The sequence below is a fragment of the Kogia breviceps genome, chromosome 5, assembly GCF_026419965.1.
Source record: "Kogia breviceps isolate mKogBre1 chromosome 5, mKogBre1 haplotype 1, whole genome shotgun sequence".
In the NCBI taxonomy this organism is placed as follows: domain Eukaryota; kingdom Metazoa; phylum Chordata; class Mammalia; order Artiodactyla; family Physeteridae; genus Kogia; species Kogia breviceps.
Window position 1 is genome coordinate 54318799 of NC_081314.1, and position 27106 is coordinate 54345904.

Consider the following 27106-nt stretch of genomic DNA (forward strand, 5'->3'; position numbering starts at 1 on the left):
TGGTACAGATGAACCGGTTTGCAGGGCAGAAATAGAGACACAGATGTAGAGAACAAATGTATGGACACCAAGGTGGAAAGCACAGGGAGAGCAGGGGTGGTGGTGGTGTGATGAATTGGGAGATTGGGATTGACATATACACACTAATATGTATAAAATGGATAACTAACAAGAACCTGCTGTATAAAAAAATAAAATAAAAAAATAATAATGGTTGTTTCAGGAAGTGACTCACAAAAGTCACGGAAAGTTAATCTTTCTCATGTGCGGGCTGCTGCACACCACTGGCTGTAAAAGCCTCCATGAACACAGCTCAGAAATGATAGTGCATCATTAGTGAAGGGAGTGGCTGCTACTTGAGCCCCAGGTGGTGCTCCTGGTTCCCCAGGCCCAGAGAGTATGTGGGGTGCGATGCAATGGGTTCTAATGTGGAAATGCTGAGGCCTCAGTGGACCAGCAAAGGCCTGGGGTCCGTATGAAGAGGCATCAATGTGCAGGAACTTTTTTGGAGTTAAATGCCAGGCCTATGCACTTTGGAAATGAATGTCATCATGAAACCCCCATGGCCAGTCGTTCTTCAGTGGTCATCTGTCCAGGGAGCCATCCTGTAACCATTCTTCAGCAGCATCCATTAAGGGTCCAGAACACGCTAGTTCTCCTCTGCACCCCAACTCCCCCCTTCTTAGGAGATCTCATAGGCTCTTTTCCCAGATGCCATTTTGGAGAGAAGCAATGGGGAGGAAGGGAGGGAATCCAGAAGACGGAGAATTTATCCCAAAGAGACTAGATCATCTAAAAAGAGGCCAAACTGGAAGGCAACTATGATTCCATAAATTAATATATTTAAAGTTTGTTTTTCTGTCCCCTGCCACCCAGGGGGGTGAACCTTTGCAAGGGAGATTAAGGAGTTGTAGGATAAATACATGGCAGGTGGTGTGGTGTGGGCAATATGTGACCCTGATACGCCCCTCTACCTTTTCTCCAGGTGTCACTACCTGTGCCATCAAAAAGTAAAATAAATGAATGCTACTGTCATGATTTGGGTTTGAGACTATAGGCAGGTAATGTTCCTGCAATTTGTCCAAAAAATGAAGGAGGGCAATGACTCGAATATTCCATGGTGCCGAGGGCGGAGTGGTGTGTGGCTGTGACTGGGAGTTGGAACTGGGAATGGGGTAACTCATGAGGCAGCGTAGTGAGAAGGGTCCCAGGGAGAGCCCTGTACCTTTGTTGGAGGAAAATGGTGAGAGGGAGACGGAATCACGTCACGTTCTCCCAGTAGTCTGCTAAAGCGGAATTTTAGTTTCTTCACAGAAGTAAAGTGAACTTTATAAGGTAGGATGGCACTTTCTTCAAATTTAAATTTTAATAGTCGATTAGCTGTAATTTTTAAAATATTTTTATTCTGAAAACGAATTTTCCACAATAATGCAATTAGTTCCAAAAAATGAGCTCATTTATCTGGCTTTTCTACAAAGGACAATTGAAACATTTAAGGCAAGATTCACTTATTCATCTCCATTTTAGGATGGAAAGAAAGTAGCAGACTTCAGATACTGGTTAAGGTAACAAAATACGTGAAAGCTCCTTTTTCTTTTCTTTTTTCTGTTGGTCATTTCCTGTGTAAGAGCTTTACATTATTATGGATATTTTATAGTAAGACACTTGTTTCTGACTTTCTTTATAAACCCATTTGTAAATTTAAAGGCACACAATAAAGCTTTATGCATTTATTAAAATATACACATTTTGGTAAATTTAGAATTTTCCCTTAGTGTCTTGATAAATTAATATATTGTCAACATCACAGTCATTTAAAAATAAAACACACTTCATAACATAGCTGCATATTATTTCTTTCTTCATGACACTACACACCCCATTGTACAGTGCACCAATGGGAATTAGAAACCACAAAACAAACTTTAACAAATACAGCAAGTTCATACCAGAAAAGGAAAAAAAAAAAAAAAAAAAAAGCAGAGAACAACACTAGAAGTTACCAAGTTACCATCTGCAGAAAAGCAAGTTGTAGCTCTCAAGGACCAAACAAAAATGAAACACGTTAGTAAAATTTACAAGCTGTATTTATAACTTTGGATATGAATTAAACAGTAACGTTTCTTTTCCACAGTGAGAAAAGCTAGAATGTGAGTCCTGGTTAGATGGTGTGCCTATATGGGATGAGGACTATAGCTGCTCTTTAAAACACCTGCAGCCCCTTCTATCAGCCCAGATGGTTGAGGTATTTATGCGCCATCGTAGCATTAACTGTGGTTTTGCTTTGGAAGGTGGGTGTTTATGATTTCCACCGTAGAGTCTAGCCTCTGGAAGCATGAGTGAGTGAGACAAAGTACCTGCAACTGCCACGACCAATTTGTAGGAGATGTACAGGGAATACCCTTCTCAGAATAAACACAGTCCTTCATAGTCTGCACTTCCTGGGAAATTCTCATGACACACAATTCCCGTTAGTCAGTGCCACCAATGTCAATGTCAGGAAAGCGGGGGGGAAAAAAAAGCACAGAGGGAGTCCCTAATGAAAAAATCCAGGCTGCCCCTGTTTCCTAGTTCTAATATCAAGACATTTTCTTTCCTTATTGTATCAAAATGCACTAAACATTCTCATAGAATAAGAAGTTATAGCTACCTGCCTTCAGAAGACTTCAAGCCCAAAGCTGTCTTTGTGAAGGTCCAATGTGAATTTTCTAACTCCATGCATGTAGCATACTGTTTAATGATTTCTAACACTATTTTAGTTGATGCTACAGAATATATGTTCACTTTTGATGGTCTTCAAAACTTCCACTGATCCCTTTTGGGCTTTAAGTCCTAAAAAACGAAAACATTTTCTTAGAGAAGAAGTTATGGCACATGGCAAGTACCTAGGTATTTCAGAACGACGAGCGAGTTACTCAAGCCGGGCAAGACGAGGAAAGCCTTTAAGAAACGAAGTTGCTCCGGGGGGGGCGGGAAATTACAAGAGCCTCTCCTCAAAAATCTTAGAGACAATAAAAGTAGACACAGGACTAACAAATTTGTACACGAAAAGGGCTTTCTGCTACCCATCACCATTCCAGTTCAGAAATACAAACTCCTTTGCGGAAACAGCATCCACGTTCCCGCTTGCGGCGAGACCCGCGGGTTGGGATGCTGTCCTGCGCTTGCGCGTTGTTTACTTACACATTATTGGCTGTCTCACAGCGGCGCCACTACTGGTTACCAGTTGGCGCCTCGCTTTGCCAGTAGGCCAGTGGGTCCTCAGCGTGCGGAAGGTGCATGCATATGGGAGAAACTGAGGCTCCGTGGAAATTTGAGCTAGAAAAACCTTCTTGGACAAGTCTTGTTCTAAACACCGTGGAGTGCGAATTCCACATGGCGAATTTGGAGGGCGGCGAATTTGCTCCGCCCTTTCCTCCAGCAGAAGAAATTAAGCTGGTCTTCGGAGTGCGCACTAGCCTGAGGGCTTAAATCCCAGAGTAGGACTGTTAACTGCCGCCAGGACTCGGTGAGTTGACCCCAGCTGTGGCTGACCCTCAGTGAGCTTCCACTGACATCTCGGCCCTGCTAAAATCTAGTGGGAACGGGGACAGCAATTTCCTCTAGTCTTTTAGACAGATTCTCAAACTCCTGTAGCTTCTCTTTATAATGCGGAGAAGAGGTAGCCCCCCTTGTAAAGTAGATTTACAAGTGGGATGTAAAGGAGTTCAGGTTCATCAACTCTTTTCAGAATGGGGGAAAGACTTTTCTTTGAAGGAGTTTGTGCTTTGTTTCCCTGATATTACTAGGTTTGTATCCTGACCAACCCACAGGTTCTAGAGAAAGATGGATCATTAAATTCAACAACCTTTCCCCCTTTTTATTAAACAGGCTCATCATGACCATTATGTTGACATTTGATTAGCTATTAGTTTGTTACTAAGAAGAAATGGATTCTTGACCTAATTCTATCATTCCTTTCCTTTCATAAAGTGGCTTTACGCTCAAGTTGAGTAAAATCTTGAGCTGCGGTTTTACTGTTCAGGTTAGATAGATATAAAATGTTGTTAGGTTTGGTTGTTTAAATTTACTGTTGAAAATTTTAAAGTGGCTGGGAATAACTTTGTGCAGTCTGTCCGCATGTTAAATGACTATACTTCTCCTAAGTTGATGAAATCAGACAGGATTTCAAAGGAAGAATCATACATTGTTTTAAGTATGGATATTTTCCCCCTTTAGGTATGTTAAATCAACTTGGAGTGTGTATGTAATTTATTAGCTCCTTACTAGGCAGATGAAGCCACTGACCCAGCTTCTTAAAGTCCAGCCTTCCCTGATTCATACTTTCATCATTTCCTCATTGCTGCCCCACCCAAGGAGAGCCAGTCAGCTCAGTTCAACATTCACGTCTATCTGTGTGTGAGCCCTGACTTGGCCTTCTCAGCTTTATTTCCTACAGTTCTAAATACGAATCATGTGCTCCTGTCAAGCTAGCTTCTTGCTTTCCCTTGAAGGAGGCACGGTACAAATTATTAGTCAGGAGACAGCTGTTAGCCACAGTCTACACCTTGCTCATGCTGATACTGCATCTGGCAAGCATCTCCCTCATTTCTATCTGGCAAAATGCTCTCCATCCCACAAGGCTCAACACAAGGGCTGCATTCTCTATGATCTTTCCAGTGGAGGGAGGTCTTTTCGATATTTGAACCCCTTCAGCACATAATAAGCTCTCCACAAAAAATTGTTGAATAAATGATATTTCATTTTCCTTTCATTCATCCATCCACCCATCCATCTGATAATCAGATATTTATTGCACATCCACTATATGCCAGGCACATGTAGTTGGTAAAATCTAGCTCTGAAGCTTATTATGGTATTGCAATTCTCTGCCCTCATGGGGAAGGATATATTCTTATCATCCAGGAATACTTCTTGTTGTCATTACCAACAATTCCATTATTTCTTAAGTTGCCTCCTCATTGGCAAATCTAGCAATGCATGTCAGGGTTCTGCATTTGTGCACTAAATACACATCTAGCCTTGTCTTATCCTTTCTGTGTCTATTTTTATTTGCCTCAGTTCCTCACTTAATCTTTCTGTATTGTATGTATTTTTATAGCCACCTGAAATCCTCTTGAAATGAAGCAGAGTGCTAATAAAGAGCATACAATTTAAAAAAATTAAGTAATTGCCTCCAAATCATAAATCCACATGATGAAATCTCACTGAAAGAGCACTTGCTACAGAGGATTCAGTAAAATATGGGTCTTTCTTGGACGCTGTGCAAGGGGCTAAGTTTCTGAGGTAATTATAGGGTGATCTTACTTATAACGTGGCCCCACAAATATGGTCTTAAGAAAATTAATTAGGAAATGCTACTATAATCATTCTAGTGGCTAATGTTATTTGAAAACTGCATTGTGAAATCTAGGACTGTTTCACAGAGGCTGGGAAACATGAGGCAGAAACATGTCTATTTATCTTGAAAAACTTTTTCTATCATATTGACTAATTTTTTTTAAAAGCCAAGGTCACTGGTGAAATGACTAATCACCTTTAGAGCAATAATGAGAGCAAAGCTCAAAAAAATATAGAGATGCTACTGGTGAGAAATGACTCCTGAAATGAGAGTGGTTTAGAGAAGGCCTTCAAGAAATCAGTACCAACGGGGTTTACCAAAGCATGCCCTCTCTCTTCTCATGCTGCAGAAACTGCATACGCCTGCCACCAGACAATGGTTACGCTAATACCTACACCTTACTAGTAAAAGGAAGCTCTTAACCTCACGTTAAGATTTTGTTATTTTTGCATTCATATTTCTCTTTGAACACTTTTAAGGAATGCAACCCCATCCCATCTGTCTGGATGTATCTCAAGTTTAACAGATTATATTTAAACTAGGCAGATTTGTTGAGTCCTAAAACCAGTTCGAAACTTTGTTTTCACAGAAATTACTGATAGCGAATTTAATCCCCAAGGATGTATTTCACACACCAGGCACTGTATGTTTATGGTTAATCTTAGGCGAGAGAAAAATGGCATTGCCAAGCATTACATTAAAATGAAAAAATGACCTCAGGAAACCAGAGCTCTAAACACTTAATATAGAGGAATGAAAAAGAAGATCTGGAAACAGTAATTATTTGAATTTAAATGGCATACATTGGCTATGGGTGGGATATGCAGTTTATTTAAAAAAAAAAAAACTAGTTTTAGTTGATCTTTTAAAAAATATTACGTTAAAGCCCAGGGCATCAACCAAGAGGACTTGTCAGGTTCGATTGTTTTATCTACATTTATCAGGCTCTGGTGCTGCTTGTTCCCTGGGCTGTGAGCCTCCAAGGACAGATGTTACATTTCTTTTTATTCGCATTGCTTAAGACTTGGTAACTAACTTAGTGTTAGTTTTGCATAAAAATGTGCTTTTGCCTCCTGTTGATAATCCTGAAACATGCCAAGGTGGCACAAACCTCAACCTTTAAGAAAGAATAGACTTAAACATTAGTTGATGTTCTGGAAAACTTTTGGCATAACTCTAGATGCAGGAGACAGAGAGAGACAGAGACAGCAAAGAATTTGCTATTGCGCCTCCCTTTCAGGAAATTCTTACAAAGATTTTAGCTTGATCCAAATTGTGCCTTCACATACATGCGTGCACATCTCAAGGCAGTGTTGGAATCCCTGTAACCCAGGACTAGAACACATAGACTATGTGTTTTTTTCTTGTTGTAAATGTTCTCTTCCAGCTTGTTTCAGAGAAAATACCTTTAAGAGCCCCTCTGTGGCCCAGATTTAGACCTTAACAGATTTTTCTCTGGGCTTCAGTGAAACTACTGAAATGGGAAATAACAGGAAAAATACACATCTAAAAGTGAGCTACTCCAGAGGAATAAGGTTCATAAGTGAAATGTGATCTCATGGAATGCAGTTACTAAGTAGCTGTGCTTCAATATTTTTATTTTCAGAGAAGCACCCACCAATCAAGTGGTTGCATATCTCAAAAAACTACAGAATTTATAATTTTAGAAATCTGAAGTAGAGTTTGCAATGTGATCTCAGTGGCTGGGTCACTTCTCCTTGTAAAGCTTTTTTATCTGATCATAAAACAAACAGCCTACTTCTTCAAGGCATACTAGTGCCATGAAATCATGCTCCTACTTTGCCCTCTTTCATCATATCAGCAGGAGCTTAGAGTCTGGTATAAGAGAAGGCATGACAGAGAGTTAATTTTTGCCAATGCCCTTCTGGCTTTCACTGCAATAGATGGTTATTCAGTTGTTTTTTTTTTTTTTTTTCTGGGCATTTAAGTAGAGCTTTAATGGTGCTTCTCACCATATTATTGGGTCTGCGTGACTGCTTTATGGTGAGTCTGAAATCTTTGGGGTCATGATCTCAGAGTCCCTGACCTTTGTTGTGTCCTAAAGTTCTAGTTGGGAGATTGTGAGAACCTTGGTGAAGAAAAAGAGGCATGCATCTCCATGAATTTGTTTTAGTGAGATTTCAGGACAAAATGTGGCTTGCTGAGGAAGTGCCACATGCCACCTGGCCTCAGGGAGCAGCTCTCAGCCCAGCATGCTGAGAACAGAGCTTTGCCCTTGTGGTCTCAGGTGGTTGAAATGCTGCCTTGTGCCCACCCCTGCCTGCTTTGGCACATCTCCAGGAGGAGCTGCAGCCTCAGTGTGGTCCAAGAAGTTTACTCCCTGCTTCTTGGGGCCTTAGTAAGAAGCGGAAAGATTCAACCAGCAAAGCAAAGGCCTGGGAAACGTTTGCTGCCATCAGCTCTGATGGTTGCACCTAAGACAGAACTTCTTGTAGCTTCTTGTTTAGTTTTTTTGTTTTTTGTTTTTGTTTTTTACAAGGGGACCAACTATGGGACCTCGGTTAAGCCTTTCGACAGAACTATCCTGAAGAGCAGAAGTGGCAAATGACAGGCTATGACTGAGGACTGACCTTGGGGAAGGCTGGGTTTTTGAAATGAGAGCCAAAGACGTTTCCACCTTCTAGCCCACAGGTTAAGTTACTGAAAATAAATCACCATCATTTCTACACATTTCTTGCGTGTTTGCTCCTACTCTGGAGAGTAATCTAACTCATCATTGGCAATCAGGGCCTCTGAGTTCTGTTTGTGTTTGCTTTTGCTCTTCGCCTTGCTACTCGTCTGGGTGTTTGCCTGTGCATCTGACATCTGCTGGTAATAGAAGCCTTTGTCTTCGGCAGGCCCGCCCCAGTTCTCCTGGCTCTCACCCTCGGTGGCATAGGAGAAACCTTCTTCCACTGAGAAGGGGTCGTCCACGTCATAACGCTGGTACGTGCTTTGGTGCAGGGCTTCTTCTCGGGCGCTGATTTCCAGGGTGCTGTTCCAGATGCCGTACCCAAAATAAATGAGCATACCTGTAGGTGGGAGGTGGGGGGGGAAGCACAGATGAGATAAGCAGTTGCTTTGGGATCTATGGGTCAAGCAGGGAGCTCACTTTCAATCGTGAAAGCAGAGCTGGCGCTGGATGTGTTTTCTTTGGTCTATACAGTGTATTGAAAAGACTCGAATTAGATGCTGTTTAAAAATTGGGAGATCTTGCATTAAGCAACCCATATTTACAGCTTCCCCTAAAATAGTCAGAAGGACTGACAACACTGTACCCATATTCCGATATGGAGACGTTTGGTTGGAGGTGAGAACTGGCTGCCTCTTTAGTTAGGATATGGGCTCTTGAGGTCACCTCAGTCCCCCCTCCCCTGTTGACATCTAGCTCACTGTACTCATGTAGGTGCTAGCCAGGAATTTGCATTTTCTACTCTGGATTAAATAGTTATAGATCACCAGCAGTGTATTCCCAACCTTCTCATAGCATCTTATTATCCCATACCTGCACTTAGGGACCCCATCTTTTATTTCACCACGTAGCAACATGCATATATGATCCTACGATTTAGTTTGCCATTTTTCACTCACCAAAGTCATCATACATTACTGCCACTCAGCTGTCCACTTTCATTTGTGGACTCTCACAGTGTCTAGTGCATGCTCTTAGGATATCTGTTGTGTGCTTATCTGCACAGGGTGGTTCTATTTTATAGACTCTGCAGAAAACTGGCACTTAATGTTTGTTGAAGGCATGAATGAGAACTCCTGATAAGCATGCAGTGTCCAGTGCAACCTTCTCATTCCAAGCGAAGGAAAGAAACCTGCCTTTCTAGTTAATACGTAGCATTAATATGGGCAAATGTTTCATTTCTATTAGAATTTTTAGGAAAAGATATATGAAAATAGTTTGAGAGACCCCATTTTCTACCTTGAAAAGCCCATGAAGGCTCAGGGCCTGGAACGCTGAGAACCGTAGCCTTGGAGGCCATGGGGCATGATGGTTAATAGTGCGAGGTCTGGGTTCAAATCATGCCTCTGTCACTATTAGCTGTGTAACCCTGGACCAGTTACTGAGCCTCTTTGTGCCTCAGCTTTCTCTTCTATGAAACCATGAGAGTATTGTACCTATACCTTGGGGTTGCTGTGAGGAGGAAACGAGATAAGCAGTGGTTCTCAACCGTGGCTGCACCTGGAGGGTCACCTGGGGAGTTTTTGCACAATCCTGATACCTGAGCCTCATCCTCTAGAGATTCTGATTTAATTGGTCTGCAGCGTGACCCAAGCGTAGGTGTTTTTAAAGCTTCCCAGGTGATTCCAGTGGTCAGCCAAGGTTGAGAACCCCTGAGATCAGGAACATTAAAGCTCGTGATGTGGGAATTCCCTGGCGGTCCAGTGGTTAGGACTCATCACTTTCACTGCCATGGGCCCGGGTTCGATCCCTGGTCAGGGAACTAAGATCCCACAAACTGCGTGACGTGGCCAGAAAAAAACAACTCCTGATGCGCAGTCTTCACTGCCAACTTTGGCCATCTTGTGGCCTGGCCGCTGGGGGCCCTTCAGTTATGCACCCTCCTTCCAGGCCCCAACGCCCTCTTCTCGGTGGCACTAGTCTCTTTGACTTTGCTAGCCCTGTGGGCTGTTTGCTGGGCTGTTTGCTTAGAACCACGAGGTGAAGCCTGCCTTCCGCTCTGGTGCTTGAGGTATCCTGCTTCCTTTTGAATTTGCAGTGTGTCTTTTTAAGCTTGTATTTCTCCCCCCCACCCCATCCCCCAGTGAAATCAACTTTCCAGGAGCCAAAGTAAACAGAGATTTATAGTCCTAATTGGTAGTAAATCCTGGAGTTAATCATTTGCAGACGTAGCTATTCTGAAATAGCGACTTCAATTTTTCTGAGCATGGATCTTTACTCTTTCTTGTCTGGGGGTGGGTGTGGCCATGGGGGATAGTTATTATCCTTGTGTGAGGCCTCTCTTAAAAGGGCCAGCGTGCTGCTTCTTGGAGAATGCCTCTGTTGCAAGCATGTTTGTTTCAGGAGACTGAGTTTATCATCAGGCACACACCTCCTTATGCCCCGTTTTTCTTTCTTGCTATCTTTTCTCTTAGACATACAGGCAGGTGCCAAAGCGTGTCTTCTCCTTCAGCTTGGTATCTATTACATCAATTCTTTCCTCTTTGATCCCCTTCTCGGATCCTATTTATAAAGCATGTTATTTCCCTACTGAACTTAATACCATTTTTTCTTTCCCCCTTTGCCCCTAGCTTCCCTCTTCTGTACTATACGGGTCATCATCTGAGCACTGGTTTGACATCTATTCCGACAAACCTTCCCCTGTCCCCACCAAGTATTGGGGTGTCAGGTAGATCGGTTTATGGGAATTCTCTGGGAGCCTTGGTGTGATTACTAATAGAATCATAGATATTTAGAGCTGGAAGAGAGTCTATGTCATTTACCTATCTGAATACCTTCATTTTACAGACGAAGAAATGGAGGCTGGGAAAGACTGAGTCACTTGCCTGGGTCTGTGAGGGACAACAGCAGCATTCCATGAGGATAGAGAGAAGGCTTTAGCTTATTCAGCCCTTCACACCCCCTCCACTGCTGCATTATGGACTGTGCCTAGCAGAAAAATATTTGGTGCAAGGTTAGGTTCTATCTGGGGAGTGCCTGGGCCTGGAAGGAACACGAGTATGTGTGTGAGTGTGTGTGTGTGTGTGTGTGTGTGTCTGTATGCAAATGTGTCGACTGTGATTACTTTGGGAAAGCAATCCATGGAAACCTACCGCATAAATATTTATGGGCCTTCTAATGTTTGCTCTGAGCCCCCTACAGTTTCAAAGGTGTGTCACTCTGTCTTCAAAAATACATTTCAGATATGAGTGCTGTGAAGCAAGAATCGACTGTGTGCATCTGCCTGACAGCATGAATAGCTGGCTTGGGCACATGCGTTCTCCTAGGGCTTGGTGTCCTGTCTGCCTTTATCCTTGTCCCTGGCCCTTGAATCAGTTCAGGAAAAGTGGTGTGAGGCAGAGAAGGACTAGAGCAAAGGAGGAATGGAGGGGGACAAAGGAACAGAGGGGAACAAATGAGCGGGGGTGGAGAGAAGAGAGAAACATGTATTACCATCTGTCACACATAAACAAGGGCTTTGTGTTGGAGGAGTAAACAGAGCTGCTAAAAGCCTCCTGTGTAGAAGCAGGGTGTTTTGTTTCTGCTCCTTTTTTTCAGTTGGCTTAGAGAAGGAAGCATGAGGTCGTTTCTGAAAAATCTGTGGGGAGCTTCTGGGAATCCTGAATTATCTGAACAAATCTTCACACAACCCCTCTGGGTGCTGAGGTCCTACAGTGATGCATCCTTTATGTCACACCTTTCTCCCAAGGAACGCAAAATGTTTTACAAATGTTGCCTTGTTAAGACTCCTTCTGGCCTGTTTCAGAATGGTGTGTGTGTGTGTGTGTGTGTGTGTGTGTGTGTGTGTGTGTGTGTGTGTGTAGGTTAAGGTTATGTGCGTTTCACAGGCTGGAAACGGCGGCACAAGGCGAAATACAGGACTTTGCACAGCTACACAGTCAGTGTTTAGGTAGTGTTCGGACTGTGGATCCTTCCGGGTCCTCCATGTCCTAATCCAGGCTGCTTTCAATTGTTATTTCTCCCACCTACCAGGGGTGGCTGGGAGGTATAGACTGATTGGAAACAATTTTGCTGAACTTTACTTTTGAAGTATTTAAAACATACAGAAGTGGAGAGAATAGTATAAAAAAGCCTATGTATTCATCACTAGCCTGCTCCTTCCCTACACCCACTCCCCTACCACTTTGTCTTTAGATTATTTTGAAACAAATCCCTTTCATCCTGTTGCATCTGTAAATGTTTCAGTATGTATCTATAAAATAGACTCCTTTAAAAACCTTAACTTAGTATCATTATCACATCTAAAAACTGATCGTAATTCCTTAATATCAAGCTTCCCTGGTGGTGCAGTGGTTGAGAATCCGCCTACCAATTCAGGGGACACAGCGCCCTGGTCCAGGAAGATCCCACATGCCGCGGAGCAACTAAGTCGGTGCACCACAACTACTGAGCCTGCGCTCTAGAGCCCGTGAGCCACAACTGCTGAAGCCCTCACGCCACAACTACTGAAGCCCGTGTGCCTAGAGCCCATGCTCTGCAACAAGAGAAGCCAGCACAATGTGAAGCCCGCGCACCACAGCAAAGAGTAGCCCCCGCTCGCCACAACTAAAAAGAAAGCCCGCATGCAGCAACGAAGACCCAATGCAGCCAAAAATACATAAAGAAATAAATTTATTTTTAAAAAAGAAATTTATTTAAATAATTCCTTAATATCATCTGATATCCAGCAGCATTAAAATTTCCCCAAATTATTATGTTTGGATAAACTCTTCACTTTTTGAATCTATACACTTATTCCAATGACGCTATCATTGCTTGAAATAGTTTTTGGATCCTGTCATTTAGGTTGTCACTGGGATTGGGTTTACTCTTTTGTAAACCCTTACAGATGGCAAAGTTTTAATTTTTGAAAGTAGATTTGCTTTTAGCAAAAGCCAGAAGTCATTTGGAACCAAGCCTCAAGAATAAGATGGCTGATTGATAGATAATATTACTTATTCTATTTGGGCACTTAATTCTCCAGTTCCATAAAAACTTAGATCCACTGCTTTGTAGTTATACATCTGATATCTGAATGAATGAAAGGCAGGTGTGATGTTAAAAATCAGAAGGGAATCAGCTTTTGTGTGGGAGCAGCGTCTTAGAGGCCCCCGCTGCTGGGCTGGAGTTATTTTTTTAGTTGCTGGGTCGTGGAGGGGAGGGAGCACTCAAGGCAGTGACTAGTTAGCAGCAGGCACAGTCGTGTTTCAATAGTTTAACAGCAGACACGGCTGTACTGGACACCCAGTAATGGCAATGAGTCCCGTGAGAGGCTGTTTGCGCTGAAGGGACATATTCAAAGGGAGGCTCTGGCTTCTTTTCCGGACGGAAGTTCCCGGGTGGAGAATATGCCTGCCATGTTGTCTTCACCTTGTCTAGCCTGAGAGGTTCGGGCTAGACAAGATGAAGAATCATGCCTTCAGCAATTGAACGGGCTTTCTTTATGTAACAATACCTTATGATCAGAAGGCCCTCTTTTTTTTTTTTTTTTTTTTCCTGGTATGCGGGCCTCTCACTGTTGTGGCCTCTCCCATTGCGGAGCACAGGCTCCGGACGCGCAGGCTCAGCGGCCATGGCTCACGGGCCCAGCCGCTCCGCGGCATGTGGGATCTTCCCGGACCGGGGCACGAGCCCGCGTCCCCTGCATCGGCAGGTGGACTTTCAATCACTGCGCCACCAGGGAAGCCCCAGAAGGCCCTTTATACAAACACACTTCCTCGTCCATCATCCCAGAGAAGTTAAGAAGTGTGCAATATGCAGGGATTGAAATGGCACCAGAACTCACATCTCTTGAGTCTAAATGGAGGGCTGCTCCCATCCTACCCAGGGGGCTCCAGAGAGCTTTTCGGGATGCCAAGTTGCCTTCACGAGTTCAGGGCACCTCAGTGTCAGCTGGCGAAACACCTACTTACTCCACTTGTCTCAGTCCATCCTGTGCAAATTAAGCAAATGACCTCAAAGCTACAAGTGAGAGGGGTAGGGGTAGGGGGTTCTCTGAATCATATGGGAGAAATCCAGAACAAACACTCAATGCCGAAAAGAGCCTGGGTGACCTGGGTCTAGACAGATTTCCAATCCTGCAGGAACAAGCTCAGGTTATGAAGAAGGTCCCTGACCTCTGGAGTCCCCGAGGAGCTTCCTGTCCTCTGAACATGGATCCAGGCTCAGGGCCAAAAGAGGTGGGCCACCTGATCTCAGGCTGGGTGGAGCAGCCTCTTCCTGGGGCTCGCTTTCCAGCAGGAAGCCCTGCCCGCTGAAGGTAACGAGGCACTTTGTTATGCCCGGAGGCTTTTTAATTTTTACTACTCTGGGATCAACTTTCCAAAACAGACACTTGCCAATGCAGAAATGAAGATGGTAATGAGAAGGTGGCCTCCCATCCAGCACAATTCCCACCAGCTCCCACTTTGCTGGTTATTTTTAAAATACTCACGAGCCCTGTTGATTGTAATAACAGGAAGTTTTGTTTAATATGGTGTAGCCAGGAAGAGCAAGCTCAGGATGGAATGGGGACCGGGGGATCTTCTCTTCTGGCCCTGCAGCTGATCTAACACAAAGTCACATTCTTTATGCCTCAGTTTCCCACCTGCAAAATGGAGCTGGAGACCCTCATGTTATTTGTTGAGTGTAATGGCTGTGAGACAGAATGCAGTCTTGTCTAAAGACATATTAAGAAGTCCAGTAATCCAAGCCAGCAGTTCCACCTCTAACTCAACAGAAGCCCAAGGGAAATGTGTCTGTGTGTCCACTGAAAACATGCACAAGAATGTTTGTAGCAGCTCTGCTTCTAACAGCCCTGACTGGAAACATGCTAAATATCCATGGACACTAGGATGGATAAATACATTGTGGTATATCAACACAGTGGAATGCTAGACAGCAAGGAGAATGAACAAACTAAAACTACAAGCACAAGTCGGGTGAATCTCACAAATGTAACACTGAGGGAAAGAAGCCCATCACCCACTCTTGCACAGCGCTGTCTGTTAAGGGTGCGCGGCACACACCCGCTCCAGGGCCTTCCACTGCCGTGGTCTCCTCTCCTTTCATTCTCAGCCAGGTGTCTCCCTCTGTAGCCCAGCACCTCTGCCAGCAGGCAGCCTCAGCTGCTGAACGATTCACCTCTCCCTCCCTCCCTCCTGGAATCACCGTGGCCCTGTGGCCATCCTCACTCTGGCCTCCGTGATTTTTCTTGCTCTTCTGAGCATGATTTTGATGTTGAAGCTGCCAGTTGTTTTCTTGTTTCCTTCAAGGAGAATTTCAAACTTCTTTATGGGACCTGTCATCAGGAATTTGTTTATCTTGCCCTCTCAGGTCGAATTCATTTCCCCCTTCTCTCCTTCCTCTTCCCTTCATCACAGTGGCTGCTTTGGGTCAGTTTCCAATAGGATGTCAGATGAGAGCTCAGGTGAAGACCGTAAAGTATGCCTTCTCTTTGGGATAGTGATGGTTTAGTACAGGATTTATGAGGGCCATTGCCCAAATCACAAGTCCTGTCTGTTCTCTAAAGCTATAGACGGTAATTTGTTTTCCTCAGAGGGACTGAAAAAATTCCAAATGAAAACTTGACAGACTCCAGAGTAAGGGCACCCACAGCTGGTCTAACAGATGATTCATTTACAGTAAAGGCCCACAGGGACCAGTAGACCTGAGACATGCCTGAAAGTACCATTGTATAGTGTTCTTACTGGTCCCTCCTAGTTTCATATCCCCTGAGCCTCTGGCCAACCCCTGAGGTATTCCTTTACAAAACTGCATCATCGAAGAGCAAACGTAGATGAAGGCCGCTTTGTGTTCATTTTGTTGGGGATTATTAAACATGTGCTATTTGTGTTATTTCTCTTGTCAAAAGGAAAATAAGCAAGGTGTCTAGTTAGGACCGTGCCTCGTTTCTCGCTGTAAGTTGTGCTCTTCTCAAGGTCAAAAGCTTAGCAAAACATTGTTACAAAAATGCTGTAATTAAGATTCATTTAGAGAAATTTGGGTAAAAAAATGTGTTTAAGAAGATTATCAAGTTATGACTCAGCCTAACCTTGTAAGTCTTTTTAAAAAGTAGCAGAAGTTTCATAAGAAGCTCCATTTAGAAATCTCTCTACTGTTCTCCCCAGGAAACTTTTATTATGAATAGAGAGATTAAGAAGAATTATCTGACATTTTGGAGGCTCAGCTGTTTAGAGATGGGATATTTATTCTACAAGATAGTTAAAAATTTTACAAGCCAATTTGGGGTTGTGGGATGGATGTACTTTATATATCCCCAAATAGGGAGTTTTCTAATTAAATTATCTGCCCTTCTTGCTAATGTCTTCTTATTCTTCTCTCTAAATCAGTGGCTCTAAATTTGAGCATGCATCAGGATTACCTTGGGGGCTTGTTAAAATCTAAATTGCCCTCAGAGATTCTGATTCTGTCTGTAGGTCTGGGATGGACTCTGAAATTTCATTTTTAACTAATTTCCACATAATATTGATGCTGCTGGTCTGGGACCACACTTTGAGAACTACTGTTCTAGATCATTGTAAACCTGGCTGCACATTAAAATTACCTAAGAGAGCTTTAAGCACCAGTTGGGTGCTTCTTAAACTGCAGGCTTCATTGCCCTCTGTCTGCACAGCCCAAGCTGCAGGGTGGCATCCTCCCATGCCAAGGAGTATCAGTTTCTGGAGCTAGTTTGAAGTTTGTGCTATCAGCAAGATTACAAAAGGTTCTCTGGGAGTTTTCTTCTGCCTGATAACTGGGAATGCAGCCTGAGTCAGAACAGGTTCATGTTGTACTTTGGCATGTGATAGCTAGTCTGGGAGACAATGAATCATTCTAGCTTTTTAAAAGAAAGGCAGCAAAACAATATTTCTTACTGCTTTCTCTGATATTTTCTTATTTAAGCCCCAAACAGCAACTAGATCAAGGCTAAAGAATTATCTGCACTATTACAGATGAGAAAACTGAGGCCCAATAGAGTTAAGTGAACTTCCCAAGGTCACAAGCAAGTGGCAGAGCTGTGATTGAACTTGGGGCTGTCTGACTCCAAAAGCAATGTACGCAAATCAATCAATGTGATACACCATATTAACAAATTGAAGAATAAAAATCATAAGATCATCTCAATAGATGCAGAACAAGCTTTCAACAAAATTCAACACCCATTTACGATAAAAACTCTCCAGAAAGTGGGCATAGAGGGAACCTACCTCAACATAATATAGGCCACGTATGACGAACCCACAGCAAACATTACTCTCAATGGTGAAAAACTGAAAGCATTTCCTCTAAAATCAGGAACAAGACAAGGATATCCACTCTCGCCACTATTATTCAACATAGTTTTGGAAGTCCTAGCCACGACAATCAGAGAAGAAAAACAAATAAAAGGAATCCAAACTGGAAAAGAAGAAGTAAAACTGTCACTGTTTGCAGATGACATTATACTATATATAGAAAATCCTAAAGATGCCACTAGAAAACTACTAGAGCTAATCAATGAACTTAGTAAACTCACAGGATACAAATTAATACACAGAAATCTCTTGCACTCCTATACATTAAAAATGAAAATTCAGAAAGAGAAATTAAGGAAACAATCCCATTTACCACTGCAACAAAAAGAATAAAATACCTAGGAATAAACCTACCTAAGGAGGCAAAAGACCTGTATGCAGAAAACTATAAGACACTTAATGAAAGAAATCAAAGATAATACAAACAGATGGAAAGATATACCATGTTCTTAGATTGGAAAAATCAACATTGTGAAAGTGACTATACTACCCAAAGCAATCTACAGATTCAATGCAATTGCTATCAAATTACCAATGGCATTTTTTACACAACTAGAACAAAAAATTTTACAATGTGTATGGAAACACAAAAGACCTCGAATAGCCAAAGCAATCTTCAGGGGTAAAAAATGGAGCTGGAGGAATCAGGCTCCCCAACTTCAGACTATACTACAAGGCTACAGTAATCAAGACACTATGGTACTGGCACAAAAACAGAAATATAGATCAGTGGAACAAGCTAGAAAGCCCAGAGATAAACCCACACACGTATGGTTACCTTATCTTTGACAAAGGAGGCTAGAATATACAATGGAGCAAAGACAGCCTCTTCAATAAGTGGAGTTGGGAAAACTGGACAGCTACATGTAAAAGAATGAAATTAGAACACTTCCTAACACCATTCACAAAAATAAACTCAAAATGGATTAAAGACCTAAATGTAAGGCCAGACACTATAAAACTCTTTTTTTTTTTTTTTTTCCAGTACGTGGGCCTCTCACTGTTGTGGCCTCTCCTGTTGCAGAGCACAGGCTCCAGACACACAGGTTCAGCAGCCATGGCTCACAGGCCCAGCCGCTCCGCGGCACATGGTATCTTCCCAGACCGGGGCACGAACCCGTGTCCCCTGCATCGGCAGGCGGACTCTCAACCACTGCGCCACCAGGGAAGCCCTATAAAACTTAGAGGAAAACATAGGCAGACACTCTTTGACATAAATCGCAGCAAGATCTTCTTTGACCCACCTCCTAGAGTAACGGAAATAAAATAAAAAATAAACAAATGGGGCATAATGAAATTTAAAAGCTTTTGCACAGCAAAGGAAACCATAAACGAGACGAAAAGACAACCCTCAGAATGGGACAAAATATTTGCAAATGAAGCAATGGACAAAGGATTAATCTCCAAAATATACAAGCAGCTCATGCAGCTCAATATCAAAAAAAATAAACAACCCAATCCAAAAATGGGCAGAAGACCTAAACAGACATTTCTCCAAGGAAGACATACAGATTGCCAACAAACACATGAAAAGATGCTCAACATCACTAATCATTAGAGAAATGAAAATCAAAACCACAGTGAGGTATCACCTCACACCAGTCAGAAAGGCCATCATCACAAAATCTACAAACAATCAATGCTGGAGAGGGTGTGGAGGGAACCCTCTTGCACCGCTGGTGGGAATGTAAATTGATACAGCCACTATGGAAAACAGTATGAAGGTTCCTTAAAAGACGAAAAATAGAACTACCATATGATCCAGCAATCCCACTACTGGGCATATACCCTGAGAAAACCATAATTCACAAAGATACATGTACCACAATGTTCACTGCAGCACTATTTACAATTTCCAGGACATGGAGGCAACCTAAATGTCCATCGACAGATGGATGGATAAAGAAGATGTGGCACATATATACAATGGAATATTACTCAGCCATAAAAAGGAATGAAATTGGGTCATTTATAGAGATGTGGGTGGACCTAGAGACTGTCATTCAGAGTGAAGTAAGGAAAAACAACTATGGTATATTAATGCATATGTGTGGAATCTGAAAAAATTGGTATAGACGATCTTATTTACAAAGCAGAAATAGAGACACAGATGTAGAGAGCAAACATGGATACCAAGGGGGAAAGGGGGAGGTGGGATGAATTGGAAGATTGGTATTGACATATATACACTATTAATACTATGTATAAAATAGATAACTAATGAACCTACTGTATAGCACAGGGAACTCTACTCAATGCTCTGTGGTGACCTAAATGGGAAGGAAATCCAAAAAAGAGGGGATATATGTATACATATAGCTGATTCACTTTGCTGTACAGTAGAAACTAATACAACATTGTAAAGCAACTATGCTCTAATAAAAATTAAAACAAAAACTGTAAACCAATTACATATATGAATTTAGATATGCTAACATTAAAAAAAAATTCAAATAAAGTCTAGCTTTGTATCAGAAAAACCAAAAAAAAAAAAAACAAACACCATAGGCAGTGGTTTCCTGCCACCTCATCACTTTTGCAAAATTCCTCTGGTTCTCCAGAAACATAGATAATATGCAGGACTGACTACATAATTTGTAGGTCTCAGTGCAAAATGAAACCATGGAGCCTCTTGTTAAAAAATTGTTAAGAATTCAAGAAGATAGCAGCAGAGCATTAAGCCAAGGGCAGAGCCCTGTGTGACTGCGCAGATCATCCACCCATGGAACCAGCCCTGATGTTATGTGTTAATCTGCACAGATTACATATCAAACATTCTGAGCAAATAAGAAGGTCTGTTCAGAGGCACCCTGGTGGGTAGGTAGGAGCCCCAGATCTGAGTGTGGAGATTCTGGATTGTAGTAATAGCTCTATGAATAACTTCCTGTTATTCCTGTTGACCTTGAGCATGTTATTTAACCTCTTGGAAGTTCAGTTTACTTATCTGTAAGGTTGAGAGAGGGAGAAGTGGGGAAGTGGTGGACTGTGTCAGTATTTCTCAAACTTTATTTATATGTTATTTATATTCATATACTACATTTTTAGTATAGTGGTTATGATCATGGACTCTGGACCTACACATCTGAGTTCTAATTTGGCTTTGCTGTATTCTAACTGTGTGACCTCAGTCAAGTGCCCCAGTTTCCTCATCTGTGAAATGCAGGTGGTTGTGCAGATTAAATAAGTTAACATAAGGAAAGTCCTTGGAATGATGGCTAATATGTAGCAAGAGCTATATAAGTGTTAATTATTACTTTGAATCATATGGCACATGTACTAGTACTATTTTTTTCTTCAATTTGACTCTTTAAAAAACTTTCATTGCAGTATAATTGCTTTACAAGATTGTGTTAGTTTCTGTTGTACAACAAGTGAATCAGCTATAAGTATACATATATCCCCATATCCCCTCCCTCATGAGCCCCCTCCCACCCTCCCTATCCCACCCCTCTAGGTGGTCACAAAGCACAGAGCTGATCTCCCTGTGCTATGCAGCTGCTTCTTACTAGCTATCTATTTTACATTTGGTAGTGTATATCTGTCACTGCTACTCTCTCACTTCGTCCCAGCTTCCCCTTCCCCGCCTGTGTCCTCAAGTCTGTTCTCTATGTCTGCATCTTTATTCCTGCCCTGCCACTAGGTTCATCAGTACCGTTTTTTTTTAGATTACATATATGTGCGTTAGCACATGGTACTTGTTTTTTCTTTCTGACTTACTTCACTCTGTATGACAGACTCTAGGTCCATCCACCTCATTACAAATAACTCAATTTTGTTCTTTTTTATGGCTGAGTAATATTCCATTGTATATATGTGCCACATCTTCTTTACCATTCATCTGTCGATGGACATTTAGGTTGCTTCCATGTCCTGGAAATTGTAAATAGTGCTGCAGTGAACATCGTGTTACATGTATCTTTTTGAATTATACTTGTCTCAGGGTATATGCCCAGTAGTGGGATTGCTGGATCATATGGTAGTTCTATTTTTAGTTTTTTAAGGAACCTTCATACTGTTTTCCATAGTGGCTGTATCAATTTACATTCCCACCAGCGGTGCAAGAGGGTTCCCTTTTCTCCACACCCTCTCCAGCATTGATTGTTTGTAGATTTTGTGATGATGGCCATTCTGACAAGTGTGGGGTGATACCTCACTGTGGTTTTGATTTTCATTTCTCTAATGATTAGTGATGTTGAGCATCTTTTCATGTGTTTGTTGGCAATCTGTATGTCTTCCTTGGAGAAATGTCTGTTTAGGTCTTCTGCCCATTTTTGGATTGGGTTGTTTGTTTTTTTTTGATATTGAGCTGCATGGGCTACTTGTATATTTTGGAGATTAATCCTTTGTCCATTGCTTCATTTGCAAATATTTTGTCCCATTCTGAGGGTTGTCTTTTCGTCTCGTTTATGGTTTCCTTTGCTGTGCAAAAGCTTTTAAAATTCATTAGGTCCCATTTGTTTATTTTTTATTTTATTCCCATTACTCTAGGAGGTGGGTCAGAAAAGATCTTGCTGCAATTTGTGTCAAAGAGTGTTCTGCCTATGTTTTCCTCTAAGAGCTTTATAGTGTCTGACCTTACATTTAGGTTTTTAATCCATTTTGAGTTTATTTTTGTGTATGGTGTTAGGAAGTGTTCTAATTTCATTCTTTTACATGTAGCTGTCCAGTTTTCCCAGCTCCATTTATTGAAGAGGCTGTCTTTGCTCCATTGTATATTCTAGCCTCCTTTGTCAAAGATAAGGTAACCATACGTGTGTGGGTTTATCTCTGGGCTTTCTAGCTTGTTCCACTGATCTATATTTCTGTTTTTGTGCCAGTACCATAGTGTCTTGATTACTGTAGCCTTGTAGTATAGTCTGAAGTTGGGGAGCCTGATTCCTCCAGCTCCATTTTTTACCCCTGAAGATTGCTTTGGCTATTCGAGGTCTTTTGTGTTTCCATACACATTGTAAAATTTTTTGTTCTAGTTGTGTAAAAAATGCCATTGGTAATTTGATAGCAATTGCATTGAATCTGTAGATTGCTTTGGGTAGTATAGTCACTTTCACAATGTTGCTTTTTCCAATCTAAGAACATGGTATATCTTTCCATCTGTTTGTATTGTCTTTGATTTCTTTCATTAAGTGTCTTATAGTTTTCTGCATACAGGTCTTTTGCCTCCTTAGGTAGGTTTATTCCTAGATATTTTATTCTTTTTGTTGCAGTGGTAAATGGGAGTGTTTCCTTGATTTCTCTTTCTGAGTTTTCATTGTTAGTGTATAGGAATGCAAGAGATTTCTGTGCATTAATTTTGTATCCTGCTACTTTACCAAATTCACTGATTAGCTCTAGTAGTTTTCTGGTGTCATCTTTAGGATTATATTTGTAGAGTATCATGTCATCTGCAAACAGTGACAGTTTTACTTCTTCTTTTTCAGTTTGGATTCGTTTTATTTCTTTTTCTTGTCTGATTGCCATGGCTAAAACTTCCAAACTATGTTGAATAATAGTGGTGAGCGTGGGTACCCTTGTCTTGTTCCTGATCTTAGAGGAAATGCTTTCAGTTTTTCACCATTGAGAATGATGTTGGCTGTGGGTTTGTCATATATGGAGTTTATTATGTTAAGGTAGGTTTCCTCTGTGCCCTCTTTCTGGAGAGTTTTTAACATAAATGTGTTTTGAATTTTGGCAAAAACTTGTTCTGCATCTATTGAGATTATCATATCGTTTTAATTCTTCAGTTTGTTAATGTGGTGTGTCACATTGATTGATTTGCATATATTGAAGAATCTTTGCATTCCTGGGATAAACCCCACTTGATCATGGTGTATGATCCTTTTAATGTGCTGTTGGATTCTGTTTGCTAGTATTTGTTGAGGATTTTTTCATCTATGTTCATCAGTGATATTGGCCTGTAATTTTCTTTTTTTTGTGACATCCTCGTCTGGTTTTGGTATCAGGGTGATGGTGGCTTCATAGGTTGAGTTTGGGAGTGTTCTTCCCTCTGCTATATTTTGGGAGAGTTTGAGAAGGATAGGTGTTAGCTCTTTTCTAAATGTTTGATAGAATTCGCCTGTGAAGCCATCTGGCCCTGGCCTCTTGTTTGTTGGAAGATTTTTTAAAAAAATAAATTTATTTATTTATTTTAGGCTGTGTTGGGTCTTCGTTTCTGTGCGAGGGCTTTCTCTAGTTGTGGCAAGCGGGGACCACTCTTCATCGAGGTGCATGGGCCTCTCACTATCGCGGCCTGTCTTGTTGTGGAGCACAGGCTTCAGACGCGCAGGCTCAGTAGTTGTGGCTCATGAGCCCAGTTGCTCCACAGCATGTGGGATCTTCCCAGACCAGGGCTTGAACCCGTGTCCCCTGCATTCTCAGGCAGATTCTCAACCACTGTGCCACCAGGGAAGCCCATTGTTGGAAGATTTTTAATCACAGTTTCAATTTCAGTGCTTGTGATTGGTCTGTTCATGTTTTCTATTTCCTCCTGGTTCAGTCTTGGAAGGTTGTAGTTTTCTAAGAATTTGTCCATTTCTTCCAGGTTGTCCATTTTATTGGCATATAGTTGCTTGTAGTAGTCTCTCATGACCCTTTGTATTTCTGCGGTGTCAGTTGTTACTTCTCCTTTTTCATTTCTAATTCTGTTGCTTTGAGTCTTCTCCCTTTTTTTCCTGATGAGTCTGGAAAAATGTTTTATCAATTTTGTGCATCTTCTCAAAGAATCAGCTTTTAGTTTTATTGATCTTTGGTATTGTTTCCTTCATTTCTTCTTCATTTATTTCTGATTTGGTCTTTATGATTTCTTTTCTTCTGCTGACTTTGGGGTTTTTTGTTCTTTCTCTAATTGCTTTAGGTGTCAGGTTAGGTTGTTTATTTGAGATTTTTCCTATTTCTTGAGGTAGGATTGTATTGCTATAAACTTCCCTCTTAGAACTGCTTTTGCTGCATCCCATAGGTTTTGGGTCGTCATGTTTTCATTGTCATTTGTTTCTAGGTATATTTTTTGATTTCCTCAGTGATCCCTTGGTTGCTTAGTAGCGTATTGTTTAGCCTCCATGTGTTGTAGTTTTTAGAGTTTTTTTCCCTGTAATTGATACCTAGTCTCATAGTGTTGTGGTTGGAAAAGATGCTTGATACAATTTCAGTTTTCTTAAATTTACTGAGGCTTGATTTGTGACCCAAGGTGTGATCTATCCTGGAGACTGTTCCGTGTGCACTTGAGAAGAAAGTGTATTCTGTTGTTTTTGGATAGAATGTCCTATAAATATCAATTAAGTCCATCTGGTCTAATGTGTCATTTAAAGCTTGTGTTTTCTTATTTTCTGTTTGGATGATCTGTCCATTGGTGTAAGTGGAGTGTTAAACTCACCTGCTATTATTGTGTTACTGTTCATTTCCCTGTTTATGGCTGTTAGCATTTGCCTTATGTATTGAGGTGCTCCTGTGTTGGGTGAATAGACATTTACAATTGTTATATCTTCTTGGATTGATCCCTTTATCATTATATAGTGTCTTTCCTTGTCTCTTATAATAGTCTTTATTTTAAAGTGTATTTTATCTGATGTGAGTATTGCTACTCCAGATTTCTTTTGATTTCCATTTGCATGGAGTATCTTTCTCCATCCCCTCATTTTCAGTCTGTATGTGTCCCTAGGTCTGAAGTGGGTCTCTTGTAGACAACATATATATGGGTCTTGTTTTTGTATCCATTCAGCCAGTCTGCGTCTTTTGGTTGGGGAGTTTAATCCATTTACATTTGAGGAAATTATTGATATGTATGTTCCTATTACCATTTTCTTAACTGTTTTGGATTTGTTTTTGTAAGTCTTTTCCTTCTCTTGCGTTTCCTGCCTAGAGAAGTTCCTTTAGCCTTTTTTGTAAAGCTGGTTTGGTGGTGCTGAATTCTCTTAACTTTTGCTTGTCTTTAAAGCTTTTGATTTCTCCATCAAATCTGAATGAGACCCTTGCTGGGTAGAGTAATCTTGGTTGTAGGTTTTTCCCTTTCATCAGTTTAAATATATCTTGCCACTCCCTTCTGGCCTGTAGAGTTTCTGCTGAAAGATCAGCTGTTAACCTTATGGGGATTCCCTTGTATGTTATTTGTTGCTTTTCCCTTGCTGCTTTTAATATTTTTTTATTGTGTTTAATTTCTGTTAGTTTGATTAATACGTGTCTCGGCATGTTTCTCCTTGGGTTTCTCCTGTATGGGACTCTCGACTCTCTGCATGTCTTGGACTTGATTGACTATTTCCTTCCCCATGTTGGGGAAGTTTTCAACTATAATCTCTTCAAATATTTTCTCAGACCCTTTCTTTTTTCTTTTTCTTCTGGGATGCCTATAATTCGTTGTTGGTATGCTTAATGTTGTCCCAGAGGTCTCTGAGACTGTCCTCAATTCTTTTCATTCTTTTTTCTTTATTCTCCTCCCTGGCAGTTATTTCCACCTTTCTATCTTCCAGCTCACTTATCCTTTCTTCTGCCTCAGTTTTCCACTATTTTTTATTTAATTAAAAAAATTAAATAAAGTATTTTTAATTTCAGTTATTGTGTTGTTCATTACTGTTTGTTGGCTCTTTAGTCCTTCTAGGTCCTTGTTAAACGTTTCTTGTATTTTCTCTATTCTATTTCCAAGATTTTTGATCATCTTCACTATCATTACTCTAAATTCTTTTTCAGGTAGTTTGCCTATTTCCTCTTCATTTATTTGGTCTTGTGGGTTTTTATCTTGCTCCTTTGCCTATAGATATTTCTCTATCTTCTCATTTTGTCTAATTTACAGTATTTGAGGTCTCTTTTCCCTCGGCTGCAGGGTCGTAGTTCCTCTTGCTTCTGTTCTCTGCCCCCGGTGGTGGGGTTGGTTCCAGTGCCTTGTGTAGGCTTCCTGATGGGAGGGACTGGTGCCTGCCTTCTGGTGGGTGGAACTGAGTATTTTCCCTCTGATGAGCAGGGCCATGTCATGTGGTATGTTTTGTGGTGTCTGTGAGCTTAGTATCACTTTAGGTAGTCTGTGTGCTGATGGGTGGGTTTTTGTTCTTGTCTTGTTTGTTGTTTAGTGTGAGGCGTCCAGCGTTGGGAGCTGCTGGCAGTTGGGTGGAGCTGGGTCTTGGATTCAGATAGAGGCCTCCAAAAGAGCTCTTGGTGATTAATCTTCCCTGGGGCCAGGAATTCGCTAGTGGTCCAGCATCCTGGGCTCAGTGCTACCACTCCAGAGCCTCAGGCTCAACTTCTGGTTGAGGGACCATGACCCTGCAAGTTGCTTGCCCTGGCAATAAGGGGGATTAAGGAAAAAAAAAAAAAAAGACTAACAAAACCCCAGACACATGGTAGAAAGTAGAATAATACAAACAGAAACAGAAACAAGGAAACATGCACACACACAAAAGAAACAAAAACAGAATAAAATAAATCAGATAGCAAAACAACCAGACAAACAAAAGAACCCAAGAAGAAAATCAAACAATTAAGAAGAGAGCTGACAAAAACCCAAACCAAAAAAGAAAACCAAAGCAGAGTGCCAACTGAAGAATGAAGCAAAGAAACAAAGCAAACCAACAAAAATGATACTAAAAAAAAAAAAGAAAAAGAGAAAGGGGAAAGAAGACAGAAGAGCAGAAAAGCAACATTGAAACAGATATTTAAAAAAACAGAAAATATATTAAAGAAAAAAAAGACAAACAAAACCCCAGAGAAATGGGGAAAACAAAATCAAACATAAACAGAAATAAGGAAACACACACACACATAAAAGAAACAAAAACAGAGCCAAATAAAACAAAAAGCCAGAGAACAACCAGACAAATAGAAGAATTTAAAAATGAAATCAGGGGCTTCTCCGGTGGCGCA

At 41.3% G+C, this 27106-nt stretch overlaps 1 protein-coding gene across 1 annotated transcript in view; it reads right to left on the reverse strand.

Annotated features, from left to right (window-relative positions):
* Positions 1–1397: 1397 nt before the first annotated feature.
* Positions 1398–27106, reverse strand: part of SLC7A14 (solute carrier family 7 member 14) — a 122209-nt gene continuing 96500 nt past the window's right edge. Inside the window, exon 8 of the mRNA XM_059064834.2 lies at positions 1398–8373. Within this exon, the coding sequence (XP_058920817.1) occupies positions 8051–8373 (323 nt within the window). The 3' untranslated portion in view covers positions 1398–8050. The remainder of the gene's footprint in view (positions 8374–27106) is intronic.